Source organism: Camelus ferus, chromosome X (genome assembly GCF_009834535.1).
Source record: "Camelus ferus isolate YT-003-E chromosome X, BCGSAC_Cfer_1.0, whole genome shotgun sequence".
NCBI lineage: Eukaryota > Metazoa > Chordata > Mammalia > Artiodactyla > Camelidae > Camelus > Camelus ferus.
In genome coordinates, this window is record NC_045732.1 from 29,306,662 (window position 1) to 29,330,321 (window position 23,660).

The 23,660-nt window shown below is 39.6% G+C and overlaps 1 protein-coding gene across 3 annotated transcripts in view; it reads right to left on the bottom strand.

The window, feature by feature from the left end:
* Positions 1 to 23,660, bottom strand: part of LOC102520808 (dystrophin) — a 387,492-nt gene that overhangs the window by 43,728 nt on the left and 320,104 nt on the right. For all 3 annotated transcript variants that reach the window (XM_032475799.1, XM_032475798.1, XM_032475801.1), the window contains one exon: positions 474 to 548. In XM_032475799.1, the coding sequence (XP_032331690.1) occupies positions 474 to 548 (75 nt within the window). The remainder of the gene's footprint in view (positions 1 to 473; positions 549 to 23,660) is intronic.

The window sequence follows — 23,660 nt, forward strand, 5'->3', positions numbered from 1 at the left end:
ACAACTAAATTTCTCCCAGAATTGTCTCAAACAAATATCTTTACTTCTGATTTACTTTTAAGCCCACTTTTATCTTTTAAGCTAAAGATACTTCTTAAAAAATGAATTCTAATTTCGAGATTTGCAGATACTAATATATATAAAATAGATAAACAAGTTTATACTGTATAGCACAGGGAGCCATATTCAATATCTTGTAGTAACTTCTGGTGAAAAAGAGTATGAAAACGAATACATGTATGTTCCTGGAAGGCTGAGAAGTTGTGGTCAGAGAGCAGCAGAGACAACCATTGTACACTGTAACATTGTAAACTGATCACACTTCAATAAAAATATATATAAAAAATTAATTGTATGCTACAACTGGACTTGTAAGAGCTATTTCTCCCCTCTCCAAATGCAAATACCCCCAACCCCTTTTTTGTAAGCGAAGAGTAACTGTCAAGTACTTCCAAGCACTGGTTAATACTTACAGCAAAGGGCCTTCTGCAGTCTTCGGAGTTTCATGGCAGTCCTATAAGCCGAGAACCTGACATTATTCAGGTCAGCTGAAGAAAAAAGGGGGAAAACAAAGATCATTTGTTATTTCATCATAAAGCACAGATAAACTCCCAATGATCTGCCAATAGCAACAACAAAGGGCTAGGGGAAAAAAACCTCTTGTACATGCCCCACGTTTTAGAAGGTGAAATGCTGTCAGTGTGGGGAAAGAAAAAAGAATGTCTTTTTGCTCTTGGACAATCAGGAAAGCTGGTTCTGTGCAGGACAACGGTGGCACAGCCTGCAGGGCGCCCATGTAGTCCTCGTTCCCAAGGGGGAAAAGAAGGACAGGGATTTTTTTTTTTTTTCCCTAGGCTGTAACCTTGGTTCGACTACAGCGAATCTTTGGTAAACAAGATTAAAGAGAACAAGGAATATATCGATGAAATAGCTATGAGAACTCAGTGAACAATCAAGTAACAATATTAACGATTTTTCTGATTATGAAAATTTTATGTGTTCACTGGAAAACTTAGAAATTAAAGGAAAATATCAAACCAAGTAAACAAATCACCCATAATCCCATTACTCAAAGATATGCACTGTTAGCACTGTGAATATTTCTTACCCAACACATGTGCATGTCTGTGTGTGTGAGATGTATTTTAAAATATTGCTGGCACAGTTAACCCTCATCTCAGTTTTAGGTCTACCTGATTCCACAGATTCCTTCCATTTTACTACTTTGCATTTATTTAAAAATAAACTAATTCAGCAAAAAGGATAAAAGACGGCTGGCTTAAAAAGAAGTTCACAAACTCACGTGTGTGCACACACACATTTACTAACTGGAAATTCTTGCTGATCAAAAATTTGGATGCAAGCTAAATATACAAAAATAATACTAGATGTCAATGAGAGAAGTTGCAAATCCGTCTCAGAATGAATATTTGTTTCTGTACAAATATTCTGTATTAAAAAAGGTACTGCTATTCTAAAAAATTGTCACTTGGCTCACCTCACCAAACTGGAATCTATATTCAGATTCTGCCCTTACTCAATTTTGTGCAAGCCTTGATATACACTGAGCTATATTTCTTTTCTAGCATTTCTGTGTATTTATCTTTCATAAATCCAGCTCCAAAAAGACAAGCACACTGTTGCCTACTTCTGTCGTGTTTCCCAGTGATGTAACATATGACCACTCTCTGAAAAAGCAGATCTGACAGAGCTCAGGGACTGACTGACAGACTGAATGAATAAATGAAAAGAATGAAAAAGAGAAAAAATACGCTGGCAAACATGACTAACTGCCATAATCAAATGGCACCCACCAAACCAATTCTAATTGGAGGAAAGGGAAATAATTTAATCGATATCCAATCACTTGGGTCAACATAATTAGATTGATGACCTCTGCAGAGACCAAATATAAAACCTTAAATTGAAATTAGGGGAAAGAAAAACAATGTACTTTACTTCAAAATATTCAATGTAAGAAAGAAAAAGACTGACAATACTAAATGTTGGTGAGGATGTGGAGCAGGTAGAACTCTCACAATGCTGGTGGGAATTTAAAATAATACGACTAGTTTGGAAAACCAGGCTAGCAATTTCTCATGAAATTAAACATATATCTATCTTATGACCCAAATATTCTACCCCTAGATAAAGAAATAAAAACATGGCCACAAAAAGATATGTACATGAATGCCCATAGTAGCTTTAATCCATGTTAGCCAAAAACTAGAAAGAAAACAATAGACTGAATAAACAAATTGTGGTATAGTCATACAATTGGATACTAGTTTGCAATAAAAAGGAACTAACTACTATTATTGCAACAATGTGAACTAATCTGAAAAATATTAACCTGGGTAAAAGTAGCCAGACACAGAGTAAATAAATACTGTTTGATTCCATTTGCATGAAATTCTAGAACAGGTAAACCTCACCTGTACTGACAGAAGGCAAATAGATGGTACCCAGGAACAGGAAGGGGATGGGTAACTGAGCAAAAAGAACACAAGGGTATTTTTTGGGTGATTGAAATGTTTTATGTACCTTGATTGGTGTGGAGGTTACTGGAGTGTATACTTTTATCAAAACTCAAACTGTACACTTAAAATGAGTACATTTTGTTGTATTTGAAGTATGCCTTAATAAAGTCAATTTTAAGAATTAAAAAAAAAAACCATCACAGGGACAGTACAATGGGATGTGTGTGTTAGCCTGAGCTATGCTGGAGAGGCGGTTAGTTGTCTCAATCAGGAAAGCACACTCCAGGGGTGGCTGGCTAGCAATTAATCAAAAAGCCTCACTCCAGAGGCCGCCACTGTAAGTGCCCCAGCTATATTTAGTTCTTGTTACACGTACAATCCTATTAATACACTTAGTATCCTAATTTATGTTAGATGAGCTTGTGTTAATGATATTAGTGGTTTACAGAATACAAGGACTGTTGAAAGGGGTTCAGAAGCATTCCCTGCCCTTACATTAATCGGGTGTGAGAAGAATCTAGCAGGCCCTCCGCCTTTAGAAATGGTGCCCCAGGCTGGACTCCAAAATATCCAGCTGTGCTTCATTGGATTCTTGGTTGCTTGATTCCAATCAGATGGTTGACAGGACTCCTACTGCTCTAGCAGTGGTTTTCCAGCTTGAGGTTACATCAGAATCACGGGGAGGGCCAGTTAAAAATACAGATTCCCATGCCCCATGCCCAGATGTTCTCATTCTGTAGGTCTGGGGAGAACCTAAGAATCTGCATCTCTTTGAAGTCTTAGGTAGTGCCAATGCTGCTGATCCAGGGACCACACTTTGAGAAGCACTGTGTCAAGGACTGTGGCAGGCGTGGGTAGTGAGGCTCTCCCACCAAACACTCCGAAAGGCAGAGCTGTGACTTCATTGCGTGTTTGGCAAAGGCTTTAAAATTGTTTTATGCTCTGTGGCTAATAAGTGTTCCTATGTGACAGAGCTTGTTCTGAGATTTGCCTTCACTATAAACTGGCAGCCAAGATGCGGATAAGAAGACAGCCTTCACCTATGTCTAGCCATAGGTGGCTACCAACACCTACCCAAGAGAACCTGGATGGGCTCTTTTTACCCAAAGTATGATGTGAGGACCAACAGCATGAGCATCTCTTTGGAGCCTGTTAGGAATGCAGAATTTCAGGTCCCATCCAGATCTATGAGTCAGAATCAACAGTTTAATAAGATCCCCAGGTGATTCATATGTACCTTGAAGTACAATTGAGTCTTTAATTGTACATTTTAATACAGTTTCTTGTTCCATGTTGTTAAAGTTCAAGTATAAACTCTGTATAGAGACCTGTGTTCTTCTGTTTTTCTGTCTTTCTACATTCCATTTTGTGGGCTTTCAGATGATTTAATGACTGTATTTATAGTCAATTAGATCAAAAACTCACCCCTGAGATATATCTGTGGATCTGTTATTTATGATGAATGCCAATAAAAGATATTCAGTAAATTAAAAGAATCTAAAAGCATACACTCTGCTTTCTGATTTTCCTGGATCTATTCAGAATTTAGAACAAATGGTCTAAATGAGGTCAGAAGCTCCAGCCAATCCTCACAGTTTCTATTAAGAACTGGCAAATTCCAGGAGCTAGGAGAGGCAAGGGTAATCTGATTCTTTCAGGGTGTGGTTCACAGTAGAATACTATCAAAGACCAGCATCTAGAACATTCCTGCTCTAGCAGTGCTCTCAGCTTCCCTAGAGCAGTTCAAACTTTTCTTCCCTTCCAAATCCTTATAACTATGGCATGTTCTGCCTTGTGTTAATCCACGCTGACACCCTTTCAAGCATACTGCACCCCGGCCCCCAACAACACGCCGCAGAGAACAAGCCTTCTGCCAGTTTTCTATGCACCATAGTCCAACCAATTATCAAAGAGTGATTCAGGAACACCAAAAGAAAGTAGCAGGGAAAATGTCTAGTTTTCATCATAAGGCAACAGAAGCTATACAAATTTATATCCAGTAACCATCAGTGCATTGAAATGGAGTTCTGATGCCCTAAAAGTCTCACTCAAGAGAGTTAACCATCTGTGTTGTTTGAGTCTGCATGTGTTGCTAGGAGTCAGCAGCACCACTCCCTCTGGTGTACAGCTGGAAGAGATAAGTCTCCGCCTTGTGAAAATGTGTAGGATGCACACTGAAACCTCAAGATGCGGTACAGCTGCGGACAATGTGACACTGTCCCGGGCTGAGGCTGGAGCTGATCTTGTAGCTCAAGTATGCAGGCGGAATAAAGCTTCAAGTTCCCCATCCCCATCCCCCGTGGGAGGCCGGCCCCCACTTTCCCTGGGAGCTGCCTTTCCAGGACTGTGGCGCAAGCTGTGATGAGCTCACTCGCTCTCACAACCGGAACTCAAGAGGCGTGAGACTATCCAAGAAATGAGTTACACAATGTTTTCATGGCAGCTGGTAGGAAGCACACTTCAGAAGGATAAAAATGCTGAACCGTGCATTCCTCTTCTTGACTTGAATTATTTTACCCAAGGCTGGTTCTATACTAAAAATAGAGAAATTCAGAAACTCAAGGAACAGGCCAAATATTATAGCGTCTATCCTTTTAAGTTGAATCACCAGCTACTGAAGTGATGGTCCATTTGGCTTTTTTTGAGGCACGAAACAATAGGTTTTGTTGCTCTTTTCTTTAGCCTATGAATTGCCTTGACTTTGGTAAATATTCCTGGGGCATGATTTTTACGTTCATCCTGTGGAAGAGAGTGGTGGGAGGTGTCAAATGCACGAGAAAAGAGGAATGACCGATCAAGTTCGAGTCACAAATCTACACATTGTTGGACATGCTCTTGCAAGAAGAGTGAAAAACATCTCAGCGTTTTAAAGTCATGGGAAAATTTGGAAAATACTATACAAATACAACACTATGCCCCTTCATTTCAATTTTACAGGTGGTCTCTGCCTTTTAATCGTACTTCAAACATCCTGCTACCTATGACTGAACTGAGGTCTAGAACTTAAAACAAGGAGTATTTTGGTTCAGCTTTCCAATGGCTTGTGGGCACTTTTTGGAAAGGCCCAAAGTTTCAGTATGTTTATCTATTAGGTAGAAAGAATGACAATGACCCCATAAACATAATGAGTGGAAAGAGCTGGCTGGCCAAAGATGATTCCAACAGAAAAATTGGTGTTGTGCTCTGTTTCCTCCTACCAACTCTATTTCCCAGCAGAAATGTAAGTCCAATCACTCAGGTGATCAGGAGTGAAAAATAAAACTGAGAGGAAGTATGATTTTTTTGGTATAGTTCCAACTTCGGTGCTTGGCATACAATGTGAATTAAACTACTATTGCATGCATATTTTAGTAGTTTTCCAAATTTTCCACAGAAGCCAAAACAAGGCAGTCTCCCTCTCCATCCCTTCTATTATATGAAGGCGGTAGATTTTAAAATAAAATACAGCTCTGATTCCTCATCTCACACTTCCTACAGCATTCTAATGGACTTTTCTCACGACAAGTATTATTCTTGCCAGCTCAAACTCACTAGAACAGACAAGAACCATGGACAAGTCTTAATGAGGCTTGAGATAAACTGAGTAATTTAAACCGAGTCTGGCTTGTAGGCAAATGAAGCCAAGATGTACAGGCTTCAGAAGTTTTAGACTGCAATGTAGAATTATTGGGACCTCTTCAAGAACACTTCAAGAACAAGGAGGATTTCTGGAACATATCTTTATGGAATTCGCCGAGACAGAAGAGGTACAGATTACACTTGTGTATAATTTTTTAGATATATTTGAGTCCTTTTAAAAAATCTGAACTCATTAAAACCTCACCATCAACACTGAGCTTTACTCAAATGGAGAAAAAAAAAAACCTACACAGAGATAAATAAGAATTACACATTCATACTTGTATGAAGTACAGAAAGCTGAGTCTGTGAATTTATAATTACTATCAAGTTATGTTTCCAGATGTGAAATGGCATTTTCCTATTTGCCACTGGTTTCCCTCTAGAATTCTTCTAAAAAATGAAAAGAGGCAATAAAGCATCCAGGGTAGCACCAGTGTGCAAACGCAGAATTGTGAAAGAGAGAAACAAACCAAACCAAAAATAAAAAATAAAAAAACCTGGGAAGTTCAACTGTGAAATAAAAGAGAATACAAAATCCTGACTGTGGGTTGTTCAAGGCCTTTCTGGCTCCCTCCTCTTGCTTGGCCTTCCTCAGCACCATCTCACCACTTCTTAGCAACACTGTTCTCCTGGAAGAGCTGAAATTCAAATTAGCTTTGCTCCTTGTTCGCTGCTCTGGTAAAAGGTTTGTTGAGAAAGCAGCTTCTGTAACAAATGGCCAATGTAAATTTTGGGGGGTTTTTTGGAGGTGGGGGGGGCTGTGTATCTTAAATATCACTTCTGCGGCCTGAATTCTCCCTTAGATAATGGAGAACTTATTCATGTGGACACTGTTGCATCATGTTTCTTTTTACTTGAGCTTCAAATCAGAAAGGATTTGGACCTTAATTCTCAAAATCTTGCCCACCAATTAATATATATAAAATAATGATTTTAAAAGACTATTTAAGCAAACCTGGTTTATAGTTTTAAAGACATGGGCCAAATAAAAACAAACATATAGATACAGAGAACACAGTCGTGGTCACCAGAGGGGAAGTGGGGAAAGGTGAATTGGATAAAGAAGATCAACTGTATGGGGATGGATGGAAATGAAAGTTTTGGTGGTGAGCACACTGTAGGGTATATGCAAGTAGAAATATAATGCTGTACATACAAAACATACAATATTATAAATCAATGTTACTCAAAAAAATAAAGAAATAAAGACATCCATCTAGCCATAATCCTTCCATCTATCCTTTCAATGCTTACTGACAGTGTGTGCGTAGGGCAACACCAACCAGGAAGGCCTCTCTGAGAAAGTGACATTTAAGCAAAGATCTGAGGGGTAATGGGAGTTAGCCAGGTGAGGAACAGGAAGAGCACAGCAAGATGAAAGGTCAGCACGTTCAAAAAAGGCCCTGAAGCAGAGAAGACTGTGGGCCATTAAGAATCCTAAGAGGGTCCATATATCTAAAGTTTCAGAGCAAAGAGGAAGAATGGCCCCAGACAAGGCCCACCAGGTAGGCAGAGGGAAGCCCACTGTAGGGCCCTGAATGTCACGTTAAGGATTTATGTCTTGGGACTTCCAGTTAAACATGGCACATGGAACAGAGTCCTTATTTCTGAAACTACCAGGATGATAGAAAAAGAATTAAAAGTGACATCTACCTAAAAGAAAAGAGACAAAATTGGAGAGGAGATGACAATAGATTAGATGACAATACCTTGGAAGCTTGGAAGATGACCTGCCGGTAGCCGATTTAGGAGAGAAATCCCAAGTCTAAATTAATGGGAGGGGCAGAAGGGGCGGTTGGGGGTAGGGTGGGGGCACCAACAAGAGGCACACCTATTTATGCAGCCAAGAGGTCTCAGAAATTAGAGGCCTCGGGTTCTTCTGAGGGCTGTAACGTGGTGGCTGAGAATGCAGGGAGTGGCTAGAAGTCTTCAGAGCCCTCAGTATCTTGTCCCCTACCCCACGCAGCCAAGCATCCTACCCTAGCCACCTGCCGCTTCACCCTGATGAAAGGCTGGAGGTTTAATCTCAGGAGAAGCCACACCCGACATGGGGGCACCAGGAGTAACTAATCTTGGGAGTGACGTAAGGCACTGAAATCTGAGGGATCACGTGCGTGCCATGTCAGCCCCCTTAAAAGATGTGAATCCTTAACTTCGTTCCCTACCTCCTGAATTCCATATTCTGCCTTTTCTTGTTCAGTCAACTCATTGAAAAAGCTCTTCTACCTAAGCACTTCCTTATTTGCCATCCTTATCAGCAGAAGGAACTTCAATCAGCCAGGTCTCTAAACTGATCCTCAATCTCTCACCAGCGTTCCCTGTCATCTTACCTTCTTCCTGCTCCAGCTGTAAGCACACCAGATCAAGCCAAGGCTCTTTTCCTGCTAGCCTCCTCCTTGACCAGAGACTACAGTCACACAGTCCAATCTCATTTCTGGGATGAACAATATTATCGCCTTTCTCTGACTCAGAACCTTCGGTCACTTCCTCAGTCCTAACATGGGCAACTCAACTAACTGACAGAACTACCAGAACTATACAAACTTATAAAGTTATCCCAGTCTCCAGCTCTCTTTTAAACTTCATTAACTAACCAATCTTTCCACTCTCGCTTCATAAATGAACACACATCCCAGATTCTCTAGGACAGAGACAGTTTAATTAAATTTTACTCTTTCTAATAAAGATGAGACATTTAAAAATTACCAAATGTTACTTAATTTTTATACCTTTGTACAGTTTTTCATATATCCAAATTCACAAACGTTTTAAAAAATTCTGTGCCTTATTTGTGGGGGGCTGGAAAAACGTACTTTTTTGGTCATGTGGTTGATACTACTTATTTCAAATCTACCATCCTTTCTCCCGGCTGGGGAATTTGTGGCAAATTTACTTTAATGATAAAAATAAACAGCAATAAATTTCCTCATTTCCTTTAATGTTAGCCTCATTACTGTTTGTTTCCAGTTTTAGAACGCCTCAACCAGATTTCCCTAAACTCTAACATTCCCACCCTGGCCTCACCTCAGCTCGCTTATTTCTCCACTCTTATCTTCTAAGATTTCAACATATGGTCATTCTCTGAAAAGTCTCTTTCAATTATTTCTCCAGTAACCACAGAACAGAAGTCACAAACTAGCTGAATTTAGTCTGCAGACCTGTTTTTTGTTTTTGTTTGGTTGGTTGGTTTTGGCTCACGTAATGGTGTTTAAAATTGTTAAATGATTTGCCAATAGTTAAAAATCTGGAGCTTTCCCGTGTCTGGCTGCTCTGGAACAACTTAGAGACGCACATTCTTGCATGACAATAGGGAAAGCTGAGGCCCATTCAGCCCTAACAGAAGCTTTTCAGGTTGCCCCAGTTCCCACCCAGCCACCTTCAGTCATTTAAATTACTAGTTCGGGCCCAGGAGGCATTTCTTCGTAAGTCCTGCCTCAGTCAGACCACTCCTTATTCTTCCAAGAAATCGACTTCCACCCTCTTTTTCATGTCTACGGCAAACCTTTTGCTGTCGAGTTCTCCAATAACTAGCTGTTACCTGGCTTTCACTCAAGATTACTCTGTGGAAACATTTCTTACTGGGTTTTCCAAAAATTTTCAGCTATTAATTCTTTGGACTCCACCTTTTATTAATGCATTCAAACTAAATGACTGTGCCACCAAAAATATTGCCTCAATACACTTACTTTTCCAGTACAAGAATGGATGGGAAGACAGAACCAAAACCGCTCATTAGGATACCTACTGTATTTCAGGAAGTGACAATGACTTACACATTTTAAAATCATCAATTACCATTTATATAAGCACCCACTGTGTGCCTGTCTACTAAGCTCGGGGGTTAACGATTCTTGGTTCTAAAATACTGGGGAAAACAAAAAGATAAATTACTCACTTACATTTAAAATCACTATGTATTTCCTGGGTGTGTGTGATGTGCCAAGCAATATACACATAGGAAACTCTGGTTATGTGAGCATGCTTCTGTACAGACAGAAACATAACACTGCAAAGAGACAGCCATGTATTTTCATATATCAGCCACAAAAAGTAGTTTCCAACACGACATAAACTATTCCAACGAATATTTTTAAGGTTAATGGAACTGAAAAATTTGCGTATGAGCTATGTTATTTATGAAACAGCGATTAATTTCTAAGTTAGCCCACAAACCCTTGTTTAAGATTAGTTTCAATACTCAATATACTATACAAACAAAAACAAAATCTATAGCAATACTGATAAAAGTGAATGCTCTAAAGAGAAGTAGCTTTATCTTTCATTCTTGTACTTGAGGAAGAAAAGATGAGAAGAGGGAAAGGAGACTTCTGGAAAGATTGTGTCCTGTTTAGTATCACTGTCACCTGAGGGCAATAACTGTTGATGCTCAATAAATGGTATGAATTGAATGAGATTTGGAAAGGAACCTCCCTATTTTTATCAGGTTTAAGCTGTTGGTGACACTGATTCTGAGACAGGATGGAAGGGGGCAGGGCACAGCCACTCAAGGAATGACAGCAATTTAACACCAAAATGGTGGATATTCAACTCCCAGTTGGCCTTGAGGATTAAGTTGGTAGGAGGTTTGACTTGAGCTTCATTATCTGCTCACTGTAACAGTGTGATAAATAACAAGCCTGCAGGCGCCATGACAGCCCCACGGCCAATCGCAAAAGGCCAAAGAATGGGCGGTGGCCCAACGCCTGGGAGTCCCAGCCCGTTCCCCAGGGCAGTTGGAATTGTCCCACCTGTAGAAGTGGGAAGCTACCGAGCCCAGAAAAACTGACAACACCATGTCTGGTGGCCCTTTTTCCCCTGCTCCCTCGTATTTGGAGACTCTGTCTATGGAGTGTGTACCTACTTTTACTTTAACCTGAGCACCCAATTCCCACACCTCTTTCCTTGCCTTTCTCTTGCCTTACACTCTATGCAGTGTGTCTCTCTCTAAATAAATCTACCTTTACTCAACTGTGGCTCGCACTTAAATTCTTGCCTGCGCAAAGCCAAGGATCCACACACTTGGTGGGGCATGTCCCAGGGGCTCAACCGCCCCAGAGACCTGAGACACGGCCCTCCTCACACCTCACATCTGTTTTCCTGCATGAATTCCACATCTGACTTTTCTTCAGATAATATCACTTCCCACTGTTCGGGGTGAACCACTGGAGTAATCCTCTTGCTTACTCCTTATGGCCTGAGCTTGGGCTTCTTTTTTGAAACACACGTAACAAAGATATCAAGACTCTCCCAAGACACAAAGGAGTTGGAATAAATGGAGAAAGAACAAAGGTGGTCTGGAAAGAATGTCTGTAATCTAAAAAGATGATGCAGCCATATTTAATTGTGGCAGATTCTGTAGGTTGGTTCGCTCAACACTCATTTTCAAGGTCTTTCTGCCTGGTCTTTAACTACTACAAAGTTCAGAGGATCTCAGTTTCTCTAATCCAGCCAGGGGCAGCCATGTAGACGTGGTTCTGGTCAAGGCTTGAGAAGATATCTGCAGGGAAGGGTTTCCTTTTCCAAACTCAAAGACCAAGAGCCTCAGAGGGAGAAGGTCCTTTCCCCTCTTCCTGCCTCAGCGGCAGAGTCAACAAGGACCCATGAAGTCAAAGGTCACTCACTAAAGATAATATACCAGAACAGACAGAGGTCCAGATCTCTGATGGCATCACTGAACTCTTCCTTAGCCCTCTACTGTCCCCAGACTTCTTGTTATACAGAAAACATCAACCCCTATGTGGTTAAGATAAAGCTGCTCAGATGTTTTGTTACTTGCAGCAAATGTATTTCTAACTGACAACATTAATCGGACTACCAGCAACACAATAAAGAATACTAAAGAGAGACCACCGTCCTTCCCTTGCAATGCTCCTTGGTGTGAAGAACTAAGCTGGAAAGAGATCCTGGATCACAGAATTCCCCATTCTGGCTCCCAGCTGGTGCCACTGATACAGGACAGCTTGACAGGTAATTTAATGTTTAAAACAATGCTAAAATTGAGAGTTTATATGGCTAAGACACTCTTCTAGACATAAATAGATCTGCAGAGCATCTAACTAGACATTTGTTTTGAATGGGACTATCACAAGTCTGATTCTGCCCAGATATGAGGATTAGAATTCCTAAACATCAGTTATTCCTCTGGAAATGAATGTCTACGTATATGTGAACACTTACAAGTAACTAATTTTTCATTAACTCTCTAGACATGTTCATATCTTTCCTTGTTTATCGCTCTTCTCTTGTTATTTTAAAAATGTTAAGCTTTGGTAACTTTTAACTATTCAAAGGTCTTAAAACTCAGATGAATATTTGGTAGTTTCTCTTTTATCTGATAGTATAAGTTTTAGGTTCTGACTGAAAATGACTTGCATCCTCTGTCTGTCTCTCTCTCATTTCTCTGGGCCACATTCCCTCCCCACCCCTCAATACCACTGTGAATAAAATAGATGCCAAAATGAACAGCAGTGGAAATCTGGCCTTAATCAGTATGGAAAAAAAACGAATTAACCTTTTGCAAAACACTTTTTTGGTAACGTTTCCTGCCTTAAGTTGCTACTCACTGTTTAATCTTACTAGGGAAAATAAATTGTTTGGGTTTTTATTATTGTCATTGTTACCTGAGAGGTGGAAGAAGATAATCTGTTAAATCCTTAGGCATGAATAATTGGTCCAAGACAGTACACAGACATTTAAGTGGCTAGGAACACAGTAAAATTTGCTTGTTCCTGTGTTCTGTACACTCTAGTTGGGGAGGGAAATAGGAACTATGACTAGAACTGCCCAAGCATCCAGAAGCCTCGTTATACTACGATGTTTATAAAAAGGAAGCATGTGGCAGAGAATAATGTTTTGTTTTCAGTTTTATGTGTTACTTTATGTGTTACTTTTTCTGGAGACTAGATGCTAGTGATAGGATCCTGATAAAGATGCTAATATGTAAATCATTCTTTAAAAAAAAAGACCAATCACGTAGCTGCAGCTGTTATAAAATTAATCAATGGCAGAAGCTTTTCATTAGATAATGGACTGCCTTGTCCCCTGACACAGACTGAGTTGCTTTTAATAAGAAAGGATGCCTTAGGGATAGATCCACATTCAACCGTCTACGTGTCTAGACAATACATTTGAATCGAAAAATGAAATTTTCACGTTAGTGGGAGAAGACTGTTCTTTATCTCCTCAAAACTGATGCATTTGGAAGCTTCTTGATACAAAGCATGTCCTCTCTCACCTGACCTGTCTGAGGGTTCAGTCCAAGAATTAGGCAGACTCTGAGTCCCTCTGTACATCTAATAGATGGCTCTGAAGTCACACAAGTAAGAGCCCCCCTTTCCCCTTTCAGTAGTAATGTCCAGGCTCCTCCCATCCCTTTTTTATTGACTCCTACTGCACAGCAGGCAGGAACCATTCCCCCTTCTCTACCTCTTTGTTTCTCCTCTTATCTCAGCTTAAATTGTATCTGACCCAGCCTTTATTCTCCTTTGACTCCTGGACAAAAGTACCTGGGAACAAGTTTAAAGCAGCCTTTAAAAAAACGTAGGTGCCTCTTACTTCAGCCCTTTTTGTACTCAAGTATCCCTGGTAGAGTCTAGGAGAAACAGAGAAGTGGCGGCCGACAAGAGGAGGAGCGCGGACATTCACAGAGTGCCTAGAGGCAGATGCTGATGCAGCTGATGCCAGCCGGTCCTCATAATGCCCTGAGCTCCACGCTACCAACCGCATTAAAGATCAGTAAAACGGGGCTAAGAGATGTTTAGTAACTTCCCTGAGGTTGCATCTCAGAGCCTGGATTTAAAGCCAAATCTTTCTGACACCCAAAGTGCTGGATGGCCTTCCTCACGCCTTTGTTACAGGAGACACGGGTCCTTGCTTGCCCGGTGTGTTTTAATTCTAATCAGCATGAGGGTGACGGGCAGTACTCTCAGAAGGACCAGGATGCAGGACAGGGAACAGAGCGTGGGGCAGGGATGCCGAGAGATCACAGAACCCTTCATACAAAGGAAAATAAGGACCAGAAAGAGGGAAGCTGAGAGGTCAACGGGGTGGTAGAGTGACCAGGAAGGCGACTAGACCAACTTATGATTAAACGTCCAGTTCTTCTTGTCCAGAGAAGCGTCAAGAGTGGAGAAATAAACCCCAGCAATGTGAGTTTCTACCCCAAAAGCATTCTGTTCCCATAGAAACAAGAGCTGCATTCTATTCACACTGTGCAGTGCATCAGGCACTCGGAGGGTTAAAGTAGATTCTGTGACTTGAGGACCTAACTACCATTTATACCATTTTATTCCAAGTTGTAAGCAACTAACTTACAAATAAACTTTTGGAACACAGCTGGAGGGTAAGTTCAGAAAAGACTAAATCTTGTCTCAAGGCAGGAATGTGGTTCTTGCCTGACTGCTGAGGGATTTAACGGTTACTGGGCAACCAGGAATTAAATTCTTCAGGTAGCTTTAATTTATCTATACCTACTCCTTATGAGTATTCTTTGGGGAATTTTTAAAAAAATAATTTTTATCAAATAAAAAAATGATATAGCATCTTAGAACTAGAACTCTCTCATCTTAACTCTTCATTTTCCAAATGAGAAAGCTAAGGACCAGGAAGTTTTTTGTAACTTGTCCTGGGTTCCCTAGTCAGTTAGAAGGACAAGGACCGGAAGCTAAATCTTTCTCTTTTTTTCCTCTCTTCCCTGGATAGAAGGGGTGCTTCAGATAGATGAATAGAGTAGCTGAGGAACTCTCTTAAACAGGCACATGAACCAGAAGCATCATTTTCCTGTTATGTTGCCCCATCTTCTTTTATTGACTATTTTATTTGATTGTAGTAAGAACACTTACCCCCTCATCGCAGCATCCTTTCTCTGACGGAGCCAGGGAACGAAATACAAAGGCTCATTCTAAGCGGGACTTTGAAACTACTCTTTCGGCTTAAGGGCTCCCATTTGCTCTCCATTTGAACAGAGAGCATGAATTTCTTTAACCCAGACCAGTATCTGACACATTCACATTAAATCTGAAAAAAAAACCCCAAAATTTCCCAGAAGCCAGCAAGGACTAATCTTCCCCCTGTGAGAGTAGTTTCGAGACCTTGTGATCTGAAGTTTTCAAGATTCAGCTCCTTCTAAACCATCCTGACACACAAAGTCACGATTGTTCGGAAGTGGAGTGTGTTCCAACAGGAAGTCAGGAAGTGAGGATGTGCACACTTCTTTTCAAGAGCATCAGTGATCCAAATCCTGAATGAAGCAGCCAGGTCCCAGGCACGCCCCTCAGTGTGTCAGCAGATAAAACAATTCATCTTCTCTGTACTTCTGATGATAATCTTCATTTCTCCATTTAGTAAAGATTTGTGTTCAGTTTAGAAGTTTTAAGAGTTAGCATTTATAAAGTTCTGAATAGCTGTCTAGTTTGACTTAAAGGCCACTAGGTGCTGACTTTAAACTTCTTATATTTCTTTCTGGGTTTTTGTCTCAGAAAAAATACTAACATAACTCTCCATATAATACATTTTCATTCATAATCTGGCAGGCTGTTTTCTACAGGAAAAAAAAGCTTTAGTTTAATTAGAGAAAAGGTGATGCATCCAAGAACAGAACATTGTGTCTGTTATGATAACAATGTGTAAGAAAGGACATATCTATACGTACGCACATTTGTATATGCATAAAACATCTACAGAAGGAAACAGAGAACTAGGTTATTAACTGCCTCTGGAGAGTGACACTGGGGGACGGATACCAGGGCTGAAGGGAGACTTGGTTTTCATACTACCCTCTTGTAGCGTTTCATTTAAAAAAAATCATGTGTACATGTCACTGTAAAACAAAATGACTGAGTATTAAATCTTTCTTTTCCATACTTCTCTCTGTGTGATTTCTTCCAAATTCTTCGTTTCATCTGCTTTTTTCTGCAGGAATACTACCGTATAATGGAAAAACTAATGGACAGAGGAAAAAACTAGGTGGGTTCTAGCTGACTTTGCAGTAAAAGGACAGTAACGATGACTACCATTTCTCGGTGCTTACTGTGTGTTAGCAATAAAGACATCCATTCTCAAAGAATACCTCCAACTTTGATACTGTTACTTCAGTTCCATCTTACAGACAAGCAAACCAAACACCTAAGGACTGAAACTCAAATCTATTACACACTGAAGCCACTCAATCATGAAGCAGTCTGTCAGGGTGCTCGGGCAAGCCACGTCAACTTCCCTAAGCTGCAGCGTATTCACTGCTAAACGGAACAATAATAGTACCTGTTCTGAGGGCTGCTGTGAAGACTGCGTGGATCTTAAAAGCTCCGAGGACAGACAGATCCAGGATATACACTTCCTCAGTAAAAGTTAGGAACCTCACCCTGCCCCCAGGATTTCCTGTGTAAAGTGCGGTAAAAACGCAAGGAATCTTTTTATCACATTGATGATTCTGAAATATTTCTTTAGTTCCTCTTTCCAGAAGCCTTCAAGGTATTTCTTCTTCAAAATGCCACTGTCACTTCCCAGGAAAAAAAAAAGTTTAGCTCGGGGACTAAATCACTGAGTTTGGAGTTTAAAGTACATTTACGTCCCAGCTATGCTATGTGAACAAACTGCCTGTATTCTCTGAGCCTCATTTGTACATTGGAGACAGTAATATACATCACAGGGCTTTGGAGAAGACTAATGAGAAATACATGCTTATGGTATGAAAGTTCATATACTTATAGGAGCCACCCCAAGTAAATTTTTATAAAAAGATGAGCTTATATAAATAAATCCATAAGTACAAAAATCAATAAAATTATGATCTACTTGCTACTGGCCCAATCAATTTGCAATATCCTCTTTGTGCAGTGGTATCACCATTCTCTGTGTCATCGAGGCTGAAAATCTAGAAAGCATCTTATAACCCCCGTCTTTTCTTTAAAACCTATCCAGTCTGTCACTACTTTCAGGCAATTGTACCTTGGGAAGAAAACTTCTCAAGTCATGCCCCATGTCTTTTCCCCATTGCTATCCTAAGTCCCTCATCACCTCAACTGCCACAAAGCAAAACAAAGTAAAATAACTAATCTCTCCTGTCTGTCAGTATCCTTCAACCAACCCATCAAATTCTCATTCCTAAAAACAGAACAGACTCCCTCATGTCTCTCTTCTAAAGACTCAACATTTTCCCAATGTCAATCAAATGAAACTTACATTTCTCTGTGTGTGTGTGTGTGTTAGCTTGAACTTAAACCCTCAGTCATTTCAACCTGAGACATTTAAATTTGCCTTCAAAAACAAAATGGGTATATGGTGGCATTAATAAACTAACACATCAGCAACAAAAGAAAACATGGTTGTCATTTGGATTCCAAAGACAGAAGGGACTTAGAATAACTTGAGCACTCCCCCATTGGCCACAAGTAGAGCTGGTACTGTGCCCGTCACCCTCAGACGCAAGGACTTCTATCACATCACAGAGTCCATTGCTTGTGAGATGGACAGGGATCGTGACTTATGTTTCTTTGTATCCTGTTACTCAGAGCAGAGCCTGGAATATTCTAAGTATTCCATATGTATGGGGAAAAAAAATCAATGCCTCACAAGGCACTGTAAAAGTAAATGGTCCATAACTATGGTAGGATGAGTTTCCATCACTCAAGAGGCAGGAAGCAACCTTCCTCCTCTACCCAGTGGCCACTCCTTTATCAAGAGAACCACCATAATTTAGGGCTCTGCATATGTAAGGAAATGTGAAGAAACTGGAGTTGGCATAGAGAATAAGAATATCTAACATAATGGGTGGATAATAGGTCCACTGAGGATGGATAAAGGGATTAGGCTCATGTAGCTTGGAGGAAAGCTAAAGCGTAATTCAAAAACTGTACTGTTGTTATCAGGAGTCTCTCATGACCAAGAGTCCCTCAACACCATGAAAAAAAAAAGCTTCTATTATGTCAGACAAGTTTGGAAGAGTTTTGTTTGGTGAACTTGGTTTTGCTTTTACATTACTCACTAAAGAGGATGAAAGCTCAGTAAACATTTAAAAGAAAATGTTCATGATCACTAGTAATCAAAGATATGCAAATACTGACAAGGAGATGGTTTTATTTTACAACTGCAAGAGTAAAAATAATGCTCCACGCTGGCAAGGGCAATAGTTAGATGGGCAATTTCACATATTAAGAGTGTAAATGGACACAACCTTTTGAGAGAATTTCAGATAATATGTATACACTAAGAAATTTAAAACCACTACTATCCTTTGAATCAGTGACTGCACTTGGGTGAATCAAATATGGAAAGGCTTTATGCTCAAAGATGTTCCTCACAGTTTTGCTTAGAGTGATGGAAAAAATTGGAAACAACTGTGGAAAATATTATTAGCTCCATACTCTTTCATTGCACCTTGGCTAGAAAATGTAACTGAAGCAAGAGGATACAAGCCTTAGTTGACAGTGTGAAAATTAACCTTGAACAGAATATGATCACTATAAACACAAATGTTTTGAGAAGGTAGAGTGTTCGTTCTGGTAGCCAATCTCTTTCTGATAGGTAAAGGTAAGTGAATTTTCAAATATCAGTTAACTTTTTAATTAAACAATTAAAACTTACAAAAAACTCATCATACAGTTGAGTTTCTATCTAAATTTGTTTGCTAAGAAGGCAAAAAATTTTCTGTAATATTGAAAGTTTCCAAGGATAGCTGACTTGTCCCCTTGAGGCCATAAATATATTGCAAAAGAAATGCTATGCATTAAAAAACTGGTGCTGAAAAGTGTTCGCTTAAATTTATCAACTATATTTATCATAGGATAAACTTTACTTATCAAGCTTCTGATTACTGACTGCGTATTTCTGACCACACTGACTTTATTCTAAGTATTCAAGTAGCTTGTTGGACAGAAGGTATCCTAACACTTTGACTTGGCTTTCTTCTCAGAAGCCTGAATATAATAAGTCTCTAGACTCTTAAAGATTAATTTCCATAAATTCCACATGAATTTGAGTTTCCTTTGTCACAAATTAATTTTTGAAAAATAGGAATTTATTTTTAAAAAGTGGTATTCCAAAAAAATGCAGCTTGGAAAAAACATTCCCCGAAGAATTGTTAAGAATGAGAGAAAACTTGTGACATTTAGTGAATAAAGGAGGATACAAAGTTATAAACATAATGTTATCTCAAACAACTATATAAAAATGCATAGAGGAAAAGACTAGAAACAACCCTCTAAAAGTCAAATGGTGGTTATGTCCAGGTGCTGAGATTTAAGGTGATTTTTGTTTTCTTTTACACTTAACTTCATCTTCCAAAATTTCTGGAATGTATATATATCTTTCACTGTTCAGAAAAATAAGATTACTATAAAAATGTTTATACCTTTAATAAGCCTATTTTCCATAATATTTTTAGCCTGCTGTCCTAAAGTTTAGGATTCACAATGTTTGGCACATTCTTAAAAGTTTACTGAGTCAAGGAACCAATGAATAATTGTGGCTATCAGCACATCAAATAGTGTTCAGTGTTTCTTTTCCCTGTTATTTAAATTCCAAATCCACAGTGACACTTTCTTTCAAGGGTCTTATCTCCTTGATTATCAATTTGTTATTCCTTTTAGGACAAAATTAATTCCAGGATAGCAGTTCACCTGGTTTGGCTAAGATATCAAATTGCCAATAAAATTTACAACTTACTACTTGATATTTCCAAATTTTATTACTATGAGGCTTTATCGTCTACTTTTTGCAAAGAACTCCATCTCTCCATAGAGTTCCCTCTTGCCATTTTAATAATGTGCCTTAGGAAAACATCATCTATATTTTTCTGTCTTCTTGAGTGGTATTTGTCCTCTTCCCCACTCTCCCTTGCTCTACTGTGTGCTATTCAATGAACATTTATTTATTCAGAGGCTACCATGCACTGGGAGCAGGTGACAAAGATGTGGAAGACAGCTCCGGCTTTAAAGAAATTCATTAGTTGGTCTTGAGAGACTTGAGCATAAACAACTATAAATAATGCAAGTACTATAATCAAATGCATGAGAGCTTATTCTTAGTTTGGACTTCTGTGCGGGTAACTTTTTTTTTTATTGCTACCCCCTCTTTCCTTGTTTTTCGTCAGTGTTCTTTGAATCTTGTGTGCCTTTTTAGTGCCTCATCTAAGTTATCTCAGACTGAGAAAATCCTATCGGAAGCTGTAAGGCTTTGTGTTTCCCGTTCCTGCGTATTGGCACAGATGGTTGACTGCATCACCATCCATGGGGTCTCCTGTACCTCAGCCATTTGCTTGCTGGTTCTCAGACCCATTCTCTGACCTTTCCCCTGCTCTGCTCTCTGTTACAGAGAACGGCATTTTCCTGCTCCTTTCAACTGGCTTCTGAGTAAGTAAAGCCAATGGGAATCACTGGCAGAAGACCAGCGGGAAAGGTCAGGCTATTTCTCCCTTTCTCTCTCTGTCTTCAGCAAAAGCTCTGGTAGTAGCTGTGTCTCCTTCCTGGCTCTGGCTCCCTCTCAACAGCCCCTCCCACAGTGGTCCCAACTGGCCACTGATTCTAGCTCCAGCTGATGGCTCTGGCTTCTGGGGCCACCTCTTGGCACTGTCCCTCCAGCCCTGGGTACAGCAGAGGCTCCTTGCTGTCTGTTTGGCTTCTTAGCTCTTCCACCAATGGGTAACTAACCTCCTGCATAAATTCCCTCTGTTTGAAATAACTAGAGTGGTTTCCATTTTCTGACTGGACCGTGACTGATACATTACCCAAGTCAAAAATCTCACCATCAAAACCTTTAACATGTCATGTAAGCTTTTTAGGGTCTCATCCATCCTTATGCAGCCTTTACCTTGTCCCGTCCCTACCATAATAGCACCCTATCATTTCTAAGGTGTTTACTCTGTTTTGGGCATTTTTTTCGCAGGCCACAATATTTTACAAGCTTTCTCCTTTCTTTTTACTTATGAATTACTGGGCATGTTTCTTTCCTTTGTATACGGAGGGACATGGTATATGACAATAACACCAATAATAAGTAGACTGTCACCATCATCATCAACAGCAATTATAATTCCTTGCACAGTTACTATGTCACTTTGTCATTTTACATATATTATCACTAACCCCCCAACATTCCCCAAAGTAAGTACCATCGTAACTGCTTATTAAATCACACAATTGGGGTTCAAAATTGTTAGTGCCTTTGTCTTTGGCCACAGAGAACAGGTGGTGGAGCCAGAATTTCAAAAGCACACACTTCATAAGCCTCAAAGTCACATGACCTCTCGTTAACTCACAAAGTGATGTTAAGTCAGAGCAGAATCACTCAGTTCCCCACTGAATTCATCACATAATGTAAAGATTATACATACCACATTTTATGCTCTGGATAAAAACAAACTCTTGTTTGGAAACTTATCATATTCTGTACATTACATTCAAGGGGTGGAGGAGGCATTAAACTAGGCAGCAAGGACCCTGCCACTTAAAACCTAGCCCTTTCCTGTATTGGATGATTCTATTATTTTGGCCTTTGAAATTATCGCTAAGGAGGCCTATGAAATGGGAAAGACGATAGATCCCTCCTTTGCCTGAACTTGACTTAACTGGCAAAATATAAAATCCCATAAATAACATTTTTTTAGTGTTCTTGTTTGGTGTCAATTAATTACCCAAGGTCACTTGATTTTACATTTATATTTTTAAAAATTAAGTGCTCTAGAACAAAGCTACTCAAAGTAGTCTTTCACAACCATAGAAACTGGGAGTGTGATAAACAACTTTTATAGCACCTTGACATCGCCATGACATCCAAATGCACAATCAATGGATTCATCTGACAGAATAAGGTACAGACTAGGTCAAGTGTGGCTGAACTAGTGCGGTGCCTTATGTGCAATGTGACTGTTTACTAGTCAGTTTCAATGAAGCCTCCTAAGTCTGTGACGTACAGTGTATTTAAAAAAGACTGCGCTTCACGAGTTTGAGAAGCACTACCTTAAAACTGACAGCCCCTTTATAGAACTAGAAAGCAAAATATAAAATAAGTACTTTCCCACCAAAATTAATGCTTGATAAAAAAATACATACGTCAACATATAAATATATTTGCACACATGCGTGCACGCACACACACACAAGGTCGTCTATAACACGTCCCAGTTACATAAGTGCCAGTTTATGAGAGGGCACAAGGACTTCCCTAGAGTTATGCAAGGGATCAAGACTTTGTGGAACGCCAAATTCTGAAACATTCTCACAGAATATCATCGATTCATAAATAAGCTAATGACTCATCCACTATGTCGTAAAAGAGTCTTTCAGAATATTTTTAGGTCACTTTATGACTACCGTGGAGAGTATGGACTTTAAAAACTCACTATCTATTTTATGTGAGTGTTCTGACTGTTCTGAATCTCTTTCCAGCAAAACTGCAGCTCCCGAGAGACGTACAGAGGTAATCAGACTTATGCGCTTAAAAAAGAAATATTGGAAATGTCTGAATAAGAGCAGACACGTTTTTAGATGCCTTTCCTTCGTGTGCAAAAATCGTCTTCTGCAGACCCAGCTACATAAAACTGTACACATCTAGCACTTTTCTCACAGCTGCAGGTGTAACCTTAATGCCCCTCTTATTTAGATCAAGGGAAGTACAATTTGTCAGCTCTTTTAAACTGTAAACCAGTCTAGGTCTGAAAGAGAAGCCTTTGGAGTTTCCTTCCGAAATAGGCTTTGGAAGATGCAATTCAGAAATATTTATGTATGTTCTTCAATTAGAAGCTTTAAATCAAGTCGCTTGAACAAGAAAAATATTTAAAAGAATATCCCATTAAAATGCCATAAATTTTGATTTGAAGATTACATTTGTTTTACAAATGGGGACAATCAATTGATCCTAACTGAAGTTAAAGGAGCAGATTATTTTTCTTTTCTCTTTTATAAGCAGGACAGAAGTAAAGGAAGAACATTTATAACAGCCTTAATGTCTTACGTCTTCTATTTTGCAAATCTGAGTAAATCTCCTGTGCTAACTTTGTCAGCGAGGGAATAAAGAACGTCATTTGAGATTCCATAGCTTAATTATGCTGATAAAGCAGTTTTATAAATCAAGCTACGAGTAATGGATATTCCTTTGAGAACAGCAAACTAGAAGCCATAAAATGTGTGCTCTGGACTTGGTTCCTTATCTTCTAGCCGTATGTCAGTAGGAATAAGTCAAAGCAAGTCTTGCACCCCAGCCTGCTCAACTCCAAATAGACAGGAAGAAACAGTTGGCCCATCCACTGATACGGTAGCATTATTTGCCAAATCAAAACCAGGAGCCTACTCAAATGGAGGGCAGGAAAGAAGATCTGAAACTGAAAATGACAGAAATCCAGGTCAGAGGGCAGCTATATACCTAATTTACAGCTGTGAAAGGATAGAATATGGTTATTTCTTCAAACTCTTTGCATACCGTAAAGTGCGACAGAAATGAAAGTACAGTAATTATAAACGTGATGATCCTAGTATTCATATCTTCCAGGTTGGTGGTGACAAAGAGAAATTGGGGAGTTCGGCACAGCATTCATAAGTCCAAGCCAGACCCAGCCAGAAGTTAAATTAA